General features: G+C 43.8%; 1 protein-coding gene across 1 annotated transcript; it reads right to left on the bottom strand.

Annotated features, from left to right (window-relative positions):
- Positions 1 to 5,028: 5,028 nt before the first annotated feature.
- glrbb (glycine receptor, beta b) lies at positions 5,029 to 16,535 on the bottom strand. The gene is made up of 9 exons (XM_053631985.1): positions 16,294 to 16,535; positions 15,356 to 15,462; positions 14,164 to 14,231; positions 11,695 to 11,921; positions 11,260 to 11,342; positions 10,839 to 10,979; positions 10,577 to 10,729; positions 6,461 to 6,750; positions 5,029 to 6,215 (listed from the first exon to the last, which is right to left on the bottom strand). The coding sequence occupies exons 1-9, from the start codon at positions 16,413 to 16,415 to the stop codon at positions 5,919 to 5,921; spliced, it is 1,488 nt and encodes a 495-aa protein (XP_053487960.1). The 5' UTR covers positions 16,416 to 16,535; the 3' UTR covers positions 5,029 to 5,918.
- Positions 16,536 to 20,066: the final 3,531 nt, after the last annotated feature.

Below are 20,066 nucleotides of genomic sequence, written 5' to 3'. Positions count from 1 at the left end.
TTCGGTCCACAGAGTGAATCACTTGTGTTGTTTACACACAGTACCTTTATATCCAATATTGACATGATTCGGCTCATTTTGAAGGAAGAAAATGTACCTAAATTAAAAATTGTTGTTGTTGTTGTGTGTGTGGAGTTTTGTTTTAATATTTCCTGAGGTCAAACTATTAGATTGTTACAATTACATTTAATTTTTTCAACCGATAACATAACGCTAAAGTTGCGTAGATGACACACAAAGCTTTTGTGAACTGGTTCAATCGATTCATTCATTAGAGTCATTTCAAGCGAACGATTCGGTTACGATTCGGACCTTGCTAATAATTTTAAATGAGTAAGAGTTGAGTCAAATCAGCTCATAAAGAAGCAAATCAGCAATGAAACACCAAAAAAAAAGATGTCCGATTGTATTTGATAAAGGTTTTCATTGTTCTGCGTCCCGTCTATAAGATCACGCAGTTTTGGACTTCATGTTAGTGCACAATGAGGGAATCTTGCTTGAGGAATATAATTTGATGAAGTGGAGAGTTCTGGACGTTCTCGCTGTGTGTGAAATGCTGGTCGAGTCCAGATTTCCCACTGCGCAGTCAGACTGCATTACACAGCCATGCGTGTGAGATAGGTTACACACAGCTGTTCAGAACAGTATGTGTGTGTGTGTGTGTGTGTGTGTGTGTGTGTGTGTGTGGACGTGTTGGAAGCTAACAGAACACACACCGAGTATGTGACACATGTCTCACACACACACGCTGCTCACCACAGAAACCTGGCTGTCTTTCAGAAGAAGCTATAAATCCTTGAAAATATTACAGCTGCTTAATATTCAACCACACTTCCTGTTTACTTCCTGTTTACTTCCTGTTTTTATTCTCTAAATCTGACTTCCTTCACCTCACCCACTTCCCAATACAGCAAATTAGCTCTAATCATCACTCCATGTAAAAAAAAAAAAAAAAAAAAATGAAACAAACATTAACAACAATAAAATGTAAAATTTCGAGACATTTACACAGACAAATAAAAGCTGCAGTAACGTACATCATTACGTCAATGTGGCACAATTGTAGCTAGCATGGCTAGCTCATCGCTACACACATCAGACTTGTAGCTACGTTTGTGTTTTACTTCGTTACACAATCATTTAAATGAGTATTTTTTTCGTTGTCTTCCAGTTAGCATAGCTAACTTTATGTTGTAGCATTAAACTGGCCGCGGTTACACAACGCCTCGTTTACTGAACAATGTAGTACAAAACAATTCTCCAAAACAACATGCTTTAAATCTTTACTAAACGTGTAATGAAATTCATTTGAAATGAAGAAATGTTTTGAGAAATGGGCTCAATTTGGTTAAAATAAAGATCATAAAGATGAACATCGCATTTCTCTTACAAAGCTGCACACAACAACAACAACAACAACAACAACAAGAAGTGTGATTCTGTGCTTCTTTTTATTCTTTTTCGTTGTTTTTGTTTTGTTTGTTTGTTTGTCTTTTCAATGCATACTATCTTTTTCTTTTGGACTGGGAGGTAATTCCTGAACTTTGGGCCTCAATTTGAAGTAATTTCATGTTCGTACTGTAGCTAAAACACATTTATTCATTCGTTTGTTTGTTTACGTGTTTATTTACTGACTTACTGTAATATAGTGCATTTTGTATAGAGCTGATCATCAGATCGTTTTGGCCTTGAAAGAGGAAAACTATAGAATTAATGAAATTAATGAGCATGTGCATTAATAACTTACAGGTTTATAATCCTGGATTTGGACTTTAAAAGGTTCTTTTCGATTAATTTAATGTTTGGTATTAAGATTATTTGACAATAAACTGCTATTGTAAATATTATTTTTTAAAAACTGTGCTATATTGTGTTTACTAGCTCTCTTTGTTGAAATGTCATCTGCTTGATTTATTTCCTCTAATCGTATTCCAGTGATCTGATCATCAGATTGTTGTTTTTACACTTTTTTAAAGCTTTACACTGTTTTTTAAATTGTTTTATTTTTAAAAATCTCCACTCGTGTCGAGGTGTTTATCATCAGGGCGACATGTCTCCTGCTATAATCGCTCAAAAATTGTGAGCAGGTTTAATTCCTGACTCAGTTCTATTTAAAATGGTTTTATTAGTCATGATCCAGTGCTGATTAAGAGTTGAGCTCGTACTGTATCATAAATCTGCCAGAAATAATAAACCTATAAAACATTCTGAGGTTAAATCTGTGCTGTGATTGAGACAAAATCCGTCCCTCCTCCTCCTCCTCTTCCTCCTCCTGCTTCCTCCTCCTCTTCCTCCTTCTTCTTCTTTTTTACCCCTCCTGCTGCTTCCTCCTGCTGCTGCTGCTTCCTCCTCCTCCTCTTCCTCCTCCTCCTTCTTCCTCCTCCTCCTCCTCCTCTTCCTCCTCCTCCTCCTCCTTCTTCCTCCTCCTCTTCCTCCTTCTTCTTTTTTACCCCTCCTGCTGCTTCCTCCTGCTGCTGCTGTTTCCTCCTCCTGCTTCCTCCTCCTCCTCTTCCTCCTCCTCCTCCTTCTTCCTCCTCCTCCTCCTCCTCTTCCTCCTCCTCCTCCTCCTTCTTCCTCCTCCTCTTCCTCCTCCTTCTTCTTTTTTACCCCTCCTGCTGCTTCCTCCTGCTGCTGCTGTTTCCTCCTCCTGCTTCCTCCTCCTCCTGCTGCTTCCTTCTCCTGCTTCCTCCTCCTTCTTCTTCCTCCTCTTCCTGCTTCCTCCTCCTGCTGCTTCCTTCTCCTGCTTCCTCCTCCTCCTGCTGCTTCCTCCTCCTGCTTCCTCCTCCTTCTTCTTCCTCCTCCTGCTTCCTCCTCCTGCTTCCTATTCCTGCTTCTTCCTCCTCCTCCTGCTTCCTCCTCCTCCTCTTCCTCCTCCTCCTCTTCTGCTTCTTCCTCCTCCTCTTCCTTCTCCTCTTCTTCCTCCTCCTCTTCCTCTTCTTCCTCTTCCTCCTCCTCCATTACTGTGAAATAAGAAATTGTCAAACTTCTCAGCACAACCACGCAATGGCCTTCTCGTGGTCTGTTTCTATAGCAACCAGGGGCTCGTTTCTAATATAACAAGAGAGAAAAAAGTGTACAGTCACACTGTAGGACTCCATCACACACACACACACACACACACACATACGAACATCCATCTGAGCTCTATCCATCATCACTGATGAGGGTGTGTGTGTGTGTGTGTGTGTGTGGCCTGGACCCCATTCAACATGCCTCATTATGTTTGTGACAGATTTCACATGCCTGTCTCATGCACACAATCAGAGGTCAAGACTTTACACACACACACACAAACACACACACACACACACACACACACACACACACACAATAAAAATGTCCCCTCTATCTGGATTGTGAGTTTCCTGATAATTTTTGTCATTATTATTTAGTATGATTTCTGTTGTACTATTATCTTATTTTATTCTCACTGATACATAAATAAATAAATAAATAAATAAATAAATAAAGTCTGAAGACTGAAATACTATCCGAGGCTGGAGGGAGGAGCAAATATGTATCATGTTTTTAGACAGCGATGGCCTGTGTGATTTTGAAAACATTTATTAATATGCTTATTAAAATGTAAATAAACAAACAAATGATTCATATCTTTTACAAATTGTTTGTTTGTTTGTCATACCGTGTCTACGTCATTTTCAGCCACAATATGGCCGCCCTGGACTTCATTTCCCATCAGCCCCATCAGACCTCAACCAGATCACGTGACCAGGTCACCTTCCCGTGCTCTCCTGTTGATCACACACACCTGTTCTCTGTTTCCCTCTTCATTAGTGTGCATATTTAAATCCCCATATTCCTCTGCTGTGTGTTTTGCGTAGGGTTTGTTTGTTTTCAAAATCCCAAAATAAAGGATGAACAACCCTGCTGGAGAAAACGTGAAACTAGTGACGAAAACAAGCGGAAAACTTCAAGCTAACTCTCCCAGACGTTCCTTCTTTACGTTTTAATCCTGAATTTTTCTAAGCCAGACATTGCATTCCTCTGTAAAATGCATATGAGACGCATCACACTGTATTTTATCAGTTAAAAAATCAAACAATAAAGAACATTTTACTAAAGTGTGTGTGTGTGTGTGAAGTTGATTGGATATCTTTAAAAAAAAAACCCAAAATGTCAATACTTAAAAATAATACTTAGTAAAGTATATATAAAGTTATATTTAATATAATATATAAAGTTATACTTTATATATAAGTATATATAAAGAACACAAAATCAAGGAAAATGTATAATATTCAGAGAAGCTGTAATTTTTCAAAATTCCTGGAGATTTAAATAAATACATAAATGGTGCACTTATATAGCGCTTTTATCCAAAGCGCTTTACACTGTGTCTCATTCACCCATTCACACACACACACACACACACACACACACACACACACACACACCAGTGGTAGCAGAGCTGCCATGCAAGGCGCTAACTTGCCATCAGGAGCAACTTGGGGTTCAGTGTCTTGCCCAAGGACACTTCGGCATGTGGAGTCATGTGGGCCAGGAATCGAACCACCAACCGTATGATTAGTGTACAACCCGCTCTACCACCTGATCCACAGCCAGATTTGGGCTGAGACGTGTCACGTGACATCATCACAACGTGCATTCTGTTAAAGCCCTCTTCGATTCACGTGCGTCGAATGAGTACAGACACAAGGTCTGATTTGCCAACAAACATCGCAGAACTATTTCATGCAAATGCGATTTCGCCAATTCGAGTAGTTTTCTGCAGAAAAAGCCACATAAAAGCTCTCAGAAATCCTGCACGGACGGAGAAGTATAGCTTCGTCTAGTAGTAGTTTTGGTTCCAGATAAAAGAACGAGTCGAAGCAGTGGTGTGGCTGTTACAGCCGTTGGTCCTGTTAATTTTATTGATGGGTCAATTTTCACAATCACAGGAGGAACATGAATATGCCGGAAAGATCATCAAACGATACAGTTCAGTATGGCAGTGTTCTTCTGTACAAGACCAACAAGCTCATCATCATCATCATCATCATTATAATCATCATCATCATCATCATCATCATCTGATGCGGAGATCCAAAAATAATCATCAGAAGCAGAAAGATATCATTATATTAATATTTATATCATACATTTAACACATGCACGATAATAATTGCTTTTCCATAATAACTGTGTAGACGTTAAATAGATTAGCATAAATGAATCATAATAAAGAAAATAAATATATAAATAAATAAATAAAATTTAGTCTATGAGAAATAAAAACATCTTTGTGTATTTACATTAAAACAACTCTAAAATAGTGATTATAATATTAGTGTAATCTTCCCTAAGCGCTCTTTTTTCATATCATCTCTGTACACGAGAGTGTGTGTGTGTGTGTGTGTGTGTGTGTGAGTGTGTGTGTGTGTGTGGAACTGTTCTGTTTGATGCCTGAGGATCGAGACAGACGGATGGAGATGGGTGGCAGATGGAGTGATGGAGTGATGGAGATGGAGTGATGGAGTGATGGAGATGGAGTGATGGAGTGATGGAGTGATAGACTGATGGAGTGATGGGGGATGGAGTGATGGGGGATGGAGTGATGGGGGATAGAGTGATGGAGGGATGGAGTGATGAAGTGATGGGGGATGAAGTGATGGAGAGATGGAGTGATGAAATGATGGAGGGATGGAGTGATGAAGTGATGGAGGGATGGAGTGATGAAGTGATGGAGTGATGGAGTGATGGGGGATGAAGTGATGGAGAGATGGAGTGATGAAATGATGGAGGGATGGAGTGATGAAGTGATGGAGGGATGGAGTGATGAAGTGATGGAGTGATGGGGGATGGAGTGATGGAGAGATGGAGTGATGAAATGATGGAGGGATGAAGTGATGGAGGGATGAAGTGATGGAGTAATGCAGTGATGGAGTGATGGAGGAGGGTCACAGGTAAACAGACCAGTAGATGATGTTGAAGAAGAGGAAGGTGAAGGGGAAGAGGGCGCGTGCGTACAGGTCGATGCGTTTGGCGGCGGAGGGGATGACCGGTTTGGCCGGAGGAGGTTTCTTGTTGTTCTTTGCCTGCGTTTTTCCCGCCGTGTTTCCCACGCTGATCGGCTTCCCGTAGCAGTCAAAGTTCGAGAGCTCGAAGTCCCGCGGCAGAGAACCGACGATGCTGAAGTCACTCGAACGCAGATCTGACTTCGACGTGCAAACCTTCTTACAGCGCGTCTCTGTCACCTGAGAGAGAGAGAGAGCGAGAGAGAGAGAGAGAGAGAGAGAGAGAGAGAGAGAGAGAGATGTGATTATGTATGCATAAAAGAATAAGAAAATAAACAATGAAAATCATAAAGAATGTGTGTGTGTGTGTGTGTGTGTATGTGTGTGTGTGTGTGTGTGGTGACCTGTAGAGTGCTGATGTGTAGCAGTGTGTGTGTGTGTGTTTGTGTGTGTGTGTGTGTGTGTGTGTGTGTGTGTGTGGTGACCTGTAGAGTGCTGATGTGTAGCGGTGTTCCTCCGGCTCCGTTCAGACTGTTCAATTTAGTTGCCACTCTATTCTCCGCTTTCTCTCGGCTCGCAATCTTCGCCTTCTCGGCCTCGAGGCGTTTGGGGCTGTTGAGCATCACCTGCACCACGGCGTACTCCACCAGTGACGCGAAGCCAAACAGCAAACACGCAATCAGCCAGATATCAATCGCCTTCACATACGATACCTTGGGCAGCTCCGAGGCCAGAGAGGTGCACTCTGAGGACAGCGAGAGAACCGACAGGATCCCTACAGAGGGAACACGGGGTCGAGAGGTCAGCTGGGGTCAGTGATCTACACAGGGTCGAGAGGTCATTCGGGGTCAGAGATCTACACGGGGTTAGTGATCTACACAGGGATGCGAGGGAGGCTGGGGTCAGAGATACGCACGGGGTCAGAGATCTACACGGGGTCGAGAGGTCGGCTGGGATCAGAGATCTGCACGGGGTCAGAGATCTACACGGGGTCGAGAGGTCAGCTGGGGTGAAAGATCTACACTGGGTTGAGACGTCAGCCGGGGTAAGAGAGCTACACGGGGTCAGAAAGCTACACGGGGTCGAGAGGTCAATCGTGGTAAGAGATCTACACGGGTGTCGAGAGGTCAGTAGGAGTCAGAGATCTACACTGGGTCGAGAGGTCAACTGGGGTCAGAGATCTGCACGGGGTAAGAGATCTACACGGGGTCAGAGAGCTACACGGGGTCAAGAGGTCAACTGGGGTCAGAGATCTACACAGGGTCGAGAAGTCAGCCGGAGTCAGAGATCTACACTGGGTCGAGAGGTGAACTGGGGTCAGAGATCTACACAGGGTCGAGAAGTCAGCCGGAGTCAGAGATCTACACTGGGTCGAGAGGTGAACTGGGGTCAGAGATCTGCACGGGGTAAGAGATCTACACGGGGTCAGAGAGCTACGCTGGGTTGAGAGGTCAACCGGGGTCAGAGATCTGCACGGGGTAAGAGATCTACACGGGGTCAGAGATCTACACGGGGTCGAGAGGTCAGCCGGGGTCAGAGATCTGCACGGGGTAAGAGATCTGCACGGGGTCAGAGAGCTACACTGGGTCGAGAGGTCAACCGGGGTCAGAGATCTACATGTTGTCGAGAGGTCAGCCAGAATCAGAGAGCTACACAGGGTCAGAGAGCCACACGGGGTCGAGAGGTCAACAGGGGTCAAAGATCTACACAGGATCGAGAGGTCAGCCGGAGTCAGAGAGCTACATGTGGTCGAGAGGTCAACCGGGGTCAGAGATCTACACGGGGTCGAGAGGTCAGCCGGGGTCAGAGATCTGCATTGGGTTGAGAGGTCAGTCAGAGTCAGAGATCTACACTGGGTCGAGAGCTCAGTCAGAGTCAGATATCTACACTGGGTCGAGAGGTCAGCTGGAGTCAGAGATCTACACTGGGTCGAGAGGTCAGTCAGAGTCAGATATCTACACTGGGTCGAGAGGTCAGCCGGGGTCAGAGATCTACACTGGGTCGAGAGGTCAGCCGGGGTCAGAGATCTACACTGGGTCGAGAGGTCAGCCGGGGTCAGAGATCTACACTGGGTCGAGAGGTCAGCCGGAGTCAGAGATCTACACTGGGTCGAGAGGTCAGCCGGGGTCAGAGATCTACACTGGGTCGAGAGGTCAGCCAGGGTCAGAGATCTACACTGGGTCGAGAGGTCAGCCAGGGTCAGAGATCTACACTGGGTCGAGAGGTCAGCCGGGGTCAGAGATCTACACTGGGTCGAGAGGTCAGCCGGGGTCAGAGATCTACACGGGGTCGAGAGGTCAGCCAAGGTCAGAGATCTACACGGGGTCAGAGATCTACACAGGGTCGAGAGGTCAGCCAGGGTCAGAGATCTACACGGGGTCAAGAGGTCACTCAGGGTCAGAGATCTACATGGGGTTGAGAGGTCACTCGGGGTCAGATATCTACATGGGGTCAAGAGGTCACTCAGGGTCATAGATCTGCATGGGGTCGAGAGGTCAGCCGGGGTCAGAGATCTGCACGGGGTCAGAGATCTTCACGGGGTCGAGAGGTCACTCGGGGTCAGAGATCTACACGGGGTTGAGAGATCAGCCAGAGTCAGAGATCCACACGGGGTCAGAGAGCTACACGAGGTCAGAGAGCTACACGGGGTCGAGAGGTCAACCGGGATCAGAGATCTACAAGAGGTCGAGAGGTCAGCCGAGGTAAGAGATCTACACAAGGTCGAGAGGTCAGCCGATGTCAGAGATCTACATGGGATTCGAGATTTACACGGGGTAAGAGATCTACACGAGGTCGAGAGGTCATTCACTGCCAGAGATCTACACGGGGTCGAGAGATCAGCCAGAGTCAGAGATCCACACTGGGTCAGAGAGCTACACGAGGTCAGAGATCTACACGGGGTCGAGAGGTCAGCTGATGTCAGAGATCTACATGGGATTTGAGATTTCCACGGGGTAAGAGATCTACACGAGGTCGAGAGGTCATTCACGGTCAGAGATCTACACGGGGTCGAGAGGTCAGCCGAGGTCAGAGATCTACATGGGGTCGAGAGGTCAGCCGGGGTCAGAGATCTACAAGGGGTTGAGAGGTCAGCCGAGGTAAGAGATCTACACAAGGTCGAGAGGTCATTCACGGTCAGAGATCTACACGGGGTCGAGAGGTCACGACCCCACAAACCAGACAAGCAGCGATCTACGGGGTCCAAGAACTACTTTACAGAACCAGTTACTGAGATTAACAGTGTGGAGCCCCTGGCTGGGCAGAAGAATCCTGTGCCTGGGCAGAACTAAATGACTCTTTTCTAATAAATGTAGCTAGCTAAAAAAAACTTCCACAAAAACAAATCAATAATTGAATGTTTAGTGTGTGTTTTTTTCCTTAATAGATAACACACAGAGGACTAAACTTACCGGATGATTTCTTAGCTTCTGTTTTTATGTTTTGTTTTTACCAACAAGAAGATTATCTGTAAACACACATAACTGATTGATTTCTGTTAATGACTAACTCCTACTACCACACACAGAGGACAAACCTGAGAGGATATGGACTCACCGTACACAGGGGCATTATGGGATGGCATGTGGATCGTACAGAGTAGCATTATGGGATGGCATGAAGAGTGATCCTGCATGGTACATCATACAATATGAAGGGGAGGAGGAAGACAACATGAGGACATGAGGTTTCAAAATGGAGGACACAAAATTGTGCTAGTGTGTTTACAGACACAAACAGAGACAAGGACGGTGTATCAAATGTGCTACAGAAGACTGAAAGAAAGAAAGAAAGAAAGAAAGAAAGAAAAAGACAAGTAACCAAAATGGAAAGAAAGAAAGAAAAAGAACCAAAAAGGAAAGAAAGAAAGAAAGAAAGAAAGAAAGAAAGAAGGAAAAAGAAAAGTAACCAAAAAGGAAAGAAATAAAAAAAGAAAGAAAAAGAAAAATAACCAAAAAGGAAAGACAGAGAGAGAAAGAAAGAAAGAAAGAAAAAGAAAAGTAACCAAAATGGAAATAAAGACAAAGAAAAGTGACTAAAAAGGAAAGAAAAAAGAAAGAAAGAAAGAAAGAAAAAGAAAAAAAAGTAACCAAAACGGAAAGAAAGAAAGAAAGAAACAGAACGGTAACTAAAAAGGAAAGAAAGAAAAGAAACCAAACGGAAAGAAAGAAAGAAAGAAAGAAAGAAAGAAAGGAGCTGGTAGTTAGTGATCAGAAATGTAAGCATGTGACGTCACTAATATGAGCATAAAATCCTGGTTTAAATGACAGTTTAGTGATTTCTTCCTGACTGTAACGGACTAATTAAACTCGTTTCATATTAATATTCTCTCTGTAGCCGAGGCTTTAGGATGTTACGTAGCTAGATAAAATATATAGTAATCTCTGTAACGAGCTAAACAGTAACATGGTTAAATCCTAGCTGTAGAAGAAGAAGAAGAAGAAGAGGAAGAAGAAGAAAGGTTGATAGTGATTGGGTCACATGACCAGCTGTAGTTTGGCTGTAGTGATGACATCAGTGAAAAATACTTCCTACTTAGAGTTAAGAGTTCACGCTAACCTTACACTGGTACTATGGTATATGTGCGCTGTAAATCTCATTACCCAGAGGAACCCGGGCAGCGCTAGCATCCGGATTTATCCAGAAGGAGAGCCAGGAGAGCACGACGATGAGCAGCGTAGGAGCGTACACGCCCATCATGTAGAAGCCCACCTGCCTCCTGAGGGTGAAGATCACCTCCACACACGTGTAGTAACCTGCACAAGCATCAGAGCAAAGCCTTAGCAGCTGATCATCTACTCAGAGAATAATTTCCATGAAGAATGCATCGGACGTTCCGCTTCCTTCGGCGTTTGGGTTCCTCACCGGTTCCTGCGTAAAATTTAGTGCAGTTTCCGTACTCGATGTCCTCCTGTCTGATATCGAACTGCGGCAGAGCGATTTCCTCCATCTGTACTGGATCTCCAGACTGCCACATAAACTGCAGGTCATCTGTGGTGTAGCCAACTACACACACACACACACACACACACACACACACACATACACAAACACACGCACACATGTTGCATGTCCAAACCATCAGAAACACTCACTGCATCTAGTGTTGATTAGTTCTCTAGAACAGCGGCTCAGACAGTAGCGCAGGTTTATATTAACGCGCTCGTTCTGATTCTGATCGTTTCTATAGCAACTGCTGAGGTATAAGAGGAATAAAACACTCGGGATGTGACGTTAAAGGAAAACAATCAGCTTCAGGGTGTTGACAGTAATGTAGTTTACATACAGCTCTCCAGTTGCATCTTGCATCTCTGAGTGTCCATGGGGAAAAGCGTCAGGTCGAGAGGACACGAGAGAGTCACTGATAACCTGTAACACACACACGCACACACACACACACACACACACACACACACAGACTGTACTGGATCAATGGCAACAACAAGCAAGAAGAAGACCACACAGAGAAACAACTAGCATGAATAAAAAAAAATCTACACACACATGCTGAAACACTCTACACACACATACACACACACACACACACACATGCTGAAACACTCTACACACACACACACACACACATGCTGAAACACTCTACACACACACACACACACACGCACACACACACACATACATGCTGAAACACTCTACACACACACACACACACACACACACACACACACTTCCTGTCTGTAATTGTGTTGTTGTGTGTTTTCACCTCATGCTGATGAGGACATCTCCGTTCCGGAAGATGAAGAGCAGGATGTTCTCCTGTGTGACGTCGTGGAAGTTGGCGCTCTTCTCGTTGGCGAAGAACAGATCGGGTTTCCACAAACACTTAAACATCTTCGGGTCGACGGTCAGAGACTCTGATTTAAAGTCCTGAGGAAGCCGGAGACGCGGATCGTTCCAGCGCTGACGCAGGAAAATGTTCACGCGATAATCCTGGAGAAACACACCAAGCAAAGCGGGGACTCCAATATCTCAATCCTAAATTATAACATGAACCCTCACACACGCGGGCCGGATTTTCTCTTTAAATCACACGTGGAAAAAAACTTTATTTAATTAGATGATCTTCCAGTTATTCTGAGGTGTAATAAAAAAAAAGTGTGTGTGTGTGTGTATAGAGTGTTTCAGCATGCGCGTGTGTGTGTGTGTGTGTGTGTGTAGAATGTTTCAGCATGCGTGTGTGTGTGTGTCTAGAGTGTTTCAGCATGCGTGTGTGTGTGTAGAATGTTTCAGCATGCGTTTGTGTGTGTGTGTGTAGAATGTTTCAGCATGCGTGTGTGTGTGTGAGTGTGTAGAGTGTTTCAGCATGCGTGCGTGTGTGTGTGTGTGTGTGTGTGTAGTGTTTCAGCATGTGTGTGTGTGTGTGTGTGTGTGTAGTGTTTCAGCGTGTGTGTGTGTGTGTGTAGTTTCCGCAAATGTAAAGTATAACAATACAATAAATGTCTCTAAATTATTTATTCACTTTGACTTTTAGATAAGTAACATTTTATCTCTGTTTATTTATTTATTTGTTTAAATTATTTAATAAATAATAATAACAATAATAACAATAATAATAATAATAATAATAATAATAATAATAGTTACTTTTAGCATTTAGGTTTTTCAATTTCGAGCCTAAAATCTCAACATTAAAAGATAAATTATTATTAAAACAAATGAAAATCTGGTCAGGCCCTCTGACCACGCCCATCTTCTCTCACAGGACCTCTGACCACGCCCATCTGATCTCACAGGTCCTCTGACCACGCCCATCTGATCTCACAGGTCCTCTGACCACGCCCATCTAATCTCACAGGTCCTCTGACCACGTCCATCTGATCTCACAGGTCCTCTGACCATGCCCATCTTCTCTCACAGGTCCTTAGCCATGCCCATGTTTTCTCACAGGTCCTCTGACCACGTCCATCTGATCTCACAGGTCCTCTGACCACGTCCATCTGATCTCACAGGTCCTCTGACCACGCCCATTTGATCTTACAGGTCCTCTGACCATGCCCATCTTCTCTCACAGGTCCTTTGACCATGCCCATCTTCTCTCACAGGTCCTTAGCCACGCCCATGTTTTCTCACAGATCTTCTGACCACGCCCATCTGATCTCACAGGTCCTTAGCCACACCCATCTTCTCTCACAGGACCTCTGGTCACGCCCATCTGATTTCACAGGTCCTCTGGCCACACCCATCTAATCTCACAGGTCCTCTGACCACGCCCATCTAATCTCACAGGTCCTCTGGCCACACCCATCTAATCTCACAGGTCCTCTGACCACGCCCATCTGATCTCACAGGTCCTTCACCATGCCCATCTTTTCTCACAGGTCCTCTGACCACTCATTCTCACCTTTTGAAAAAAAAACACTGACCACACCTATCTGACCTGCAGACACTCGCCACGCCCACCACACCCTTCTGCTTTCACTGGTACTCTGACGGCTTACACACATAACACAGACACTCTGACCACACCCGTGCATGCCCACTTTTATCATCTTGTCCTGACCCACAATACTTTTCAGTTTCATCCATCCATCCATCTTCTATACCGCTTATCCTTTTCAGGGTCACGGGGAACCTGGAGCCTATCCCAGGGAGCATCGGGCACAAGGCGGGGTACACCCTGGACAGGGAGCCAGTCCATCACAGGGCATAATCACATACACACTCACACACCCATTCATACACTACGGACACTTTAGACACGCCAATCAGCCTACCATGCATGTCTTTGGACTGGGGGAGGAAACCGGAGTACCCGGAGGAAACCCCCGCAGCACGGGGAGAACATGCAAACTCCACACACACACACACACACACAGGGCAGTGGCGCGAACCGAACCCACAGCTCTGATGGTCTTTTCAGTTCCTTCAAATATAAACAAATAAATAATTTAAGTAATTTATTATTTATTAACAACATCAGAGATTAATATTAATAAAATTAGCCTGGACATACAAGGCAAGTTCCTCTGTGCTGCACTACGGGGATATTCTCCTCACTGGGAAGGTCAGCGAGATGTTGCGTACTATTAATATTTACTTGAGGTGAGGAAACGCTGCACACGTTTTGGTTTTTTTTGGTATTAAGTGATAAAACGTTCTAATGATGATATTAATGATGATGATGATGATGATGATGGTGATGATGATGTTGATGATGGTGATGATGATGTACCATGGTGGTTTCCTGAATGGACCCAAAGCTGTTGATGAAGATGTTGACACGATCCTCCACAGGCGTTCCTGTTGAAAAGAAGAAGAAAGAAAAACCCTAAATAAGTCATGCGCCTGTGTTAATGTATCGCTTTTCACACAATACTCAGACACGCGGCTTCAAATCTTAACATCACACCACATTTACATCATGTTTGGATCGGACTCTATATGTGGTTTACATCATAAAAGGCAGGAAGTCTGGTATTACAGCGTAAAAAAAAAACACTCCAGGAGCTTTAATCTCGCTCTTATACGGAGCAGATGGATGAGTAATAACGCCAAGCCCTAAACACGGTGACCACGTCCAGACCCCTCCAACACACATCCACATTAAACATAAAGGAGCACGGAGGCGGAGCGAGAGCTCGGGTTTTACTGCAGCGCTCATTAGCGCTCCAGAGGAACGCTGCCAAGGAAAGCTGCACGCGACACGGCTAACTGGGATTTAACGAGCTGCTCCTGTTCGACTTCAGGTCATGAATCAGGCGTTTATGATTTCTAAAATAAAGGGAAATGTATACGAGTATGAAACAGTTCAGCTTTCTATAAGATAACCTTTATATCTGTTAAACAATGTCACTTATAGTCCGTTTATATGGACATTTCCTGTCACTTCCTGTTGCCTCATCAGCCTCTATTTTTACCTCTCGAAATAATAAAAACAAACAAAAATACTTCTCAAAAGCGTAAAGTCACCTGTCCTGAAGATGACGGAAAAGTTACAGCTTTGCCTCTGACTGTTACAAAGCGCTGAAACTGGAGACTCCTTCCAAAACTGTTAATTAAACACTTTTCTCCTTACAGGAAACGTCACCATACCCACGGAAAAAAAAACCTGTTTATTAATTAGTGAGGCGTCTGCCGTAGAAGTCCCCGTGAACGAGCTGTTACTATAGAAACGATAACGTGTTAGAACAAGTGCGTTAATATAAATGCATAGTCATTGGAAATGAATCAATATGTCAAAGCAGGAAGATAAAACAAGCTAGCTGGTCTGTTTCCTGGACCGGAGTTACCCACGTGGAAACCCCGCCCACTTTCATTTCGATTTGGTTCGGTTTGGCGTAAAAAAAAAAAAAAAAAGATGCACTAAAACCGTGACGCTAAATCAGAACGCTGAACATTCTCATGCTGTGACGTGACGTGATCACCCTTGAAGTTCGGGCGGATTCTCGGGTCGTAGCTGATCAGGAGCCGGTTTAGGATGTTACTCGTGGAGTTAGCAGGAACCCGGGCGAGGTCTTCTGAGGAGAGCTGCCTGCAGAACACAAATTATTCATCAGGATTAATTAGTAAACACGGTTGTCTCTGTATATTACACAGCACTGTATATTAATGTCTTAGCTACATGTAAAGAAATGCCGAAAAGCAAAGACGCCTTCGAAAACAACGCAATTAAGCATTTTCTTTTAAAAAAGAAAGAAATAAACGACTATAATTAAGCAATACGACACGTGTAAGAGTGCGCTTATACTGAATATCGGCACGGCTGTGATTCGTTGCAGCTCGTTACAGCGAATCACAGCTACAGTTATTCAGTGTAACCGCATGATTGCGAGAGCGGTATCGCTTTCACGCAACAGTTCAATAAACAAGAAATTAACATCCTGACATTTCGGACATTATGGCCAAATGTCACGTTTATTTTTGCTCCGCTAGCAGAAATTGCTTTATGGCACGTCGGCTAGTCGGCTAGCTAGCTCGTATGGATTTGTACGTTCCCGTTACAGGTGTTCCTGGGAAACACTGCCATCCCTTCTTCCTCTTCATCTTCATCTGACCCACCTTTCATATCTTAATTTTAAGCCAAAAGTTATATTCCTGAAAAGCAATGATGTCACTAACACTACTGTAGTAACGGTTTCAAACTGTATAGTGCACTCATATGGTATTTTATTAACTTCTGCATAACAACTCACACTGACACTGGAGACTCCTTCTGTAAACGTCCAATAAACGTCTCCTGACAGAAATTTCAGTTTGCTGCTAATCTCAAAACCCCGTGAGAACGCTACTTCAGGACACGGAGCGTCGGTAAACACTCGAGACTGGATGCTGTAACGGAGCTGCGTGAGAAACGGACACTTACGACGGGCAGTAGACCTGCTTTCCTTTCTTCTTGCCCTTCTTAGCTGATTTTTCTTTGCCGAGGCCTTCGTCCAGACACAGAACGAGGACACAGAGCAGCAGAAGCAGCTTCAGGAGCTTCATCTCTCCGACAGCCTGAGAGGAAGAGCAGCAACACGCAGTAATATATTTATTATTTCTTGTTTATACTGTAACTCAGACAGAAACAGCTGCAAAAAGGTCAATCCCTCTCCGGGTCCTTTCTGAGACGGTGAGCATCGACGGCTTCGAGTTTCTAAACGTGGCTCTGTCCATCGTGTGGAGTCAGTCTGACTCGGATCAACATTTTGAGCATCATAATACCACAAACTTCAAGAAACATCTGGAGGATTAAGAAGAAAGAGAAATAGAAATCGTGTAATATTAGCATTTAGCTGTTTTGTTTGACTATTTTAACAAATTCATACTTTTTTTTATAGCGTGTCAGCTGATGTACCGGAAGTAGAGGTGAAACATGACATGATATAACTGATTATTATTATTATTATTATTATTGTTGTTGTTGTTGTTGTTGTTGTTGTTATTTTTACTATGTGCATGATAATGCAGTAAAAACGGAGATGTTTAATGCTTGATGGACGACATGGTGTTTTGACATAACTAATATCGTAAAAGGGAAAAAAAAAGGTCTTTCTTACTAAGTTCCTTTTAAATATCGCAGAACATTTTATTAGCATTGGTTCTACAGCCAAACATTCAAATACACATACGCGTATAAAATGATATTCATATATAGAGTAGGTTCCTGCACACAAGTGCAAATCTGCCACTTTCATATGAAATAAGAGATGAGGGTGGATGAGAGAGAGAGAGAGAGAGACAGAGAGAGAGACAGAGATAGAGAGAGACAGAGAGAGAGAGACAGAGAGAGAGAGAGAGAGAGATACAGAGAGAAAGAGAGAAAGAGAGAGACAGAGAGATACAGAGACAGAGAGCGAGAGAGAGAGAGACAGAGAGAGAGAGAGAGAGAGAGAGACGGAGAGAGAGAGAGAGACAGAGAGCGAGAGAGAGAGACAGAGAGAGAGAGAGAGAGAGAGACGGAGAGAGAGAGAGGGACAGAGAGAGACAGAGAGCGAGAGAGAGAGACAGAGAGAGAGCGAGAGAGAGAGACAGAGAGAGAGAGAGAGAGACGGAGAGAGAGAGAGAGACAGAGAGAGACAGAGAGCGAGAGAGAGAGAGACAGAGAGAGAGAGAGAGAGAGACAGAGAGAGACAGAGAGCGAGAGAGAGAGAGACAGAGAGAGAGAGACAGAGAGCGAGAGAGAGAGAGACAGAGAGAGAGAGACAGAGAGCGAGAGAGAGAGAGACAGAGAGAGAGAGAGAGACAGAGAGCGAGAGAGAGAGACAGAGAGAGAGAGAGAGAGAAAGCTAGCTTCTGCAGCTAAACTTAGTTCTTTCTACATTTTTTCCTCAATATCACACAGTATGAAAGCTGAGACTTTATTTGATCAGAACCCGACAGAACCCTAAAACAACATAATGAGGGTTTTTTTTCTTCCTTTAAATAAAATCTGGTTTCTATAGAAACCGCCACTGTGACTTCTCCAGAGTTATTTTCCACTCAAGGACAATCAAGCACTCAGACATAAAGCTACAGATTTCTTCTTTTTGGGGGGGGGGGGGGGGGGGGTTAAAAATGAAAAATAAATCAGCGGAGGAAGAAATCCTATAAAACATGATGTTCCTGAACTGATGTGAGTTTGAACGGAAATCCGTACACCGCCCACCGGCTCATACGTACGATGCTGAACACCATCACGCTCCATCTAAGACAAGCTAGCTACACGGTGACTGGCAGGGGCCACAGCCAATCACAAGACAGAGTCAGGTGATGCATTTATTGTAAATTGACGGGAAACTAGTGACGGTTTAATCAGCCGATTTATTCTCAGTGCAGCATTTGTATCATTAGCTAGTTGTTACTCAGTTTTAGCTGGTCAGCTATTGGCTAAGTAATAAGTTATATCTATTTATTTATTTTTTTGCCTTTCAAACTCGGATAGATTGGACGAGAGCAAGTCGGCACTTCTGTTCGTTCTTAGTTGGTGTGTGTAAATCTGACAGACCTAAAGTATGTCTCTTTATTCTGTAAACCGTTTAACCGTTAGCGTGCTAACACTAGCCAGCCAGTGGCTACCTGAACGCATGAATGATAGAGGGAGAACATGAGTTATTTGACTGATTGATCTGTCATACTGCACATGTTTACAGTATATTAGACATTTTATATTTCACATATGTGCATTTATTACTACATTATTACAATGTAAATTACTGCAGACGTACACTAAGGGACTAAAAGTGACCTTTAAATATAAAAATATGATGAATATGTGATCGACGCTCGTCCTGGCATCCCTAATTACATTATTTTTCCACAATGGATGAAAATTATGTTACGTTTTAAGAGCAGCTACGGTTTATAAGTTTTTATACCAATTAAGTGTTGATTAATTTTCTATAACAGCAGCTCTGACGATAGTTTCTGCAGGTTTATATCGTTTCTATAGTAACAGCTCGTCCGCAGGGACGTGTACGGCGAACGCGCCGTGTAAATGGATTAAAACCGTGTGTAATCGTTGATGTTTTCTGATGAAGTGTTTATTTAACATTTATGGAAGGAGTCTCCAGTGTCAGAGGTAAAGCTGTAAGTCTTCCCACGTCTTCAGGACGGAGGAGTTTACGTTTTTTTTGCGGATTCTCGGTAACACGACAAGAACCTTCAAGAAAAGGAAAAACAGAGACGCTTATGAGGGAGCGAGCGTTTATAGCTGCTATAACGTAAGTGAGAACACGAACTGACCTGTTGCATGGACATTAAATGGAACTTTAAAGAGATTAAAAGTATGGCGTGTCGTTCTTTAATAAATGGACATTTTGATTCGTTGGAGAAATCACTGTTCTGGGTGATATTCCTGGAACCACACTGTAAGGTTCCTGCAGGTTCCAGGTCTCCTCAAACCTGTGGATTAATAAAGTGTATTGCTCGTGCGTTACCTGTTCACACACAAAAAAACCCTCCGAACTTAACCTGCTATACACACACGCGCTGATAGATAAGGTCACATGACCAGGATTCATCACACTCACATCCATCCAGGTGAGGAAGATCAAAGCTGCACGAGAACCTGCGCACACCTTCATCCAAGCTCCAGACGGAGGGATTAGAGTGAGGAATCCCCCCGTGAGGACGAGTGCCAGAATCTCTCCATCGTCTAGACTCTCTCCTCCTCCACTACATCCATCGTCATTTTAACAGAAATGGGCCGCCGTCCATATTCTCTCTCTCTCTCTCTCTCTCACTGTCTCTCTCTCTCTCTCCATCCCACGAGTTATCCTCTCACCGGGACCTCTCTTTAATAACTTCCCTTCTTTCCCTCCCACCTACTCGCTGAGATCTTCCTGAATCAGCTGTGTGAGCCAACACACACACACACACACACACACACACACACACACGTACAAACACAGACACACTTTTTTTGGCTGCCTGTGTAACCCCTTCCTTTTGGTCCCTCTCGAATAAATGACAGGATCCGTGAGATCGATAATGGTGGAGCAAACACTCAATTAAATATTTCCTCCGCTCCGAGGCACATCCTCATAATTAAATATCTTCATCACACATCCCACCACATGTTACACAGGACTAGCAGGGCTAGCCTACACATACATAACGTTAAACTAGACATTTTTTTATGTACTGTTTTTATAAAACAGTATCAATATTAACATT

Source organism: Ictalurus furcatus, chromosome 8 (genome assembly GCF_023375685.1).
Source record: "Ictalurus furcatus strain D&B chromosome 8, Billie_1.0, whole genome shotgun sequence".
Lineage (NCBI taxonomy): Eukaryota > Metazoa > Chordata > Actinopteri > Siluriformes > Ictaluridae > Ictalurus > Ictalurus furcatus.
The sequence above is the reverse complement of the archived record's forward strand: the minus strand, read 5'-3'. Positions and strand labels throughout refer to the sequence as shown.

Excerpts from the sequence above, each read along its gene's own strand:
- glrbb (XM_053631985.1), bottom strand. The coding sequence starts at position 16,415 with ATGAAGCTCCTGAAGCTGCTTCTGCTGCTCTGTGTCCTCGTTCTGTGT. Across the intron at positions 10,980-11,259 it reads CAAGATGCAACTGGAGAGCT|TTGGCTACACCACAGATGAC; the intron begins GTATGTAAACTA and ends GTGTGTGTGTAG. Across the intron at positions 10,730-10,838 it reads TAAATTTTACGCAGGAACCG|GTTACTACACGTGTGTGGAG; the intron begins GTGAGGAACCCA and ends ATGCTTGTGCAG.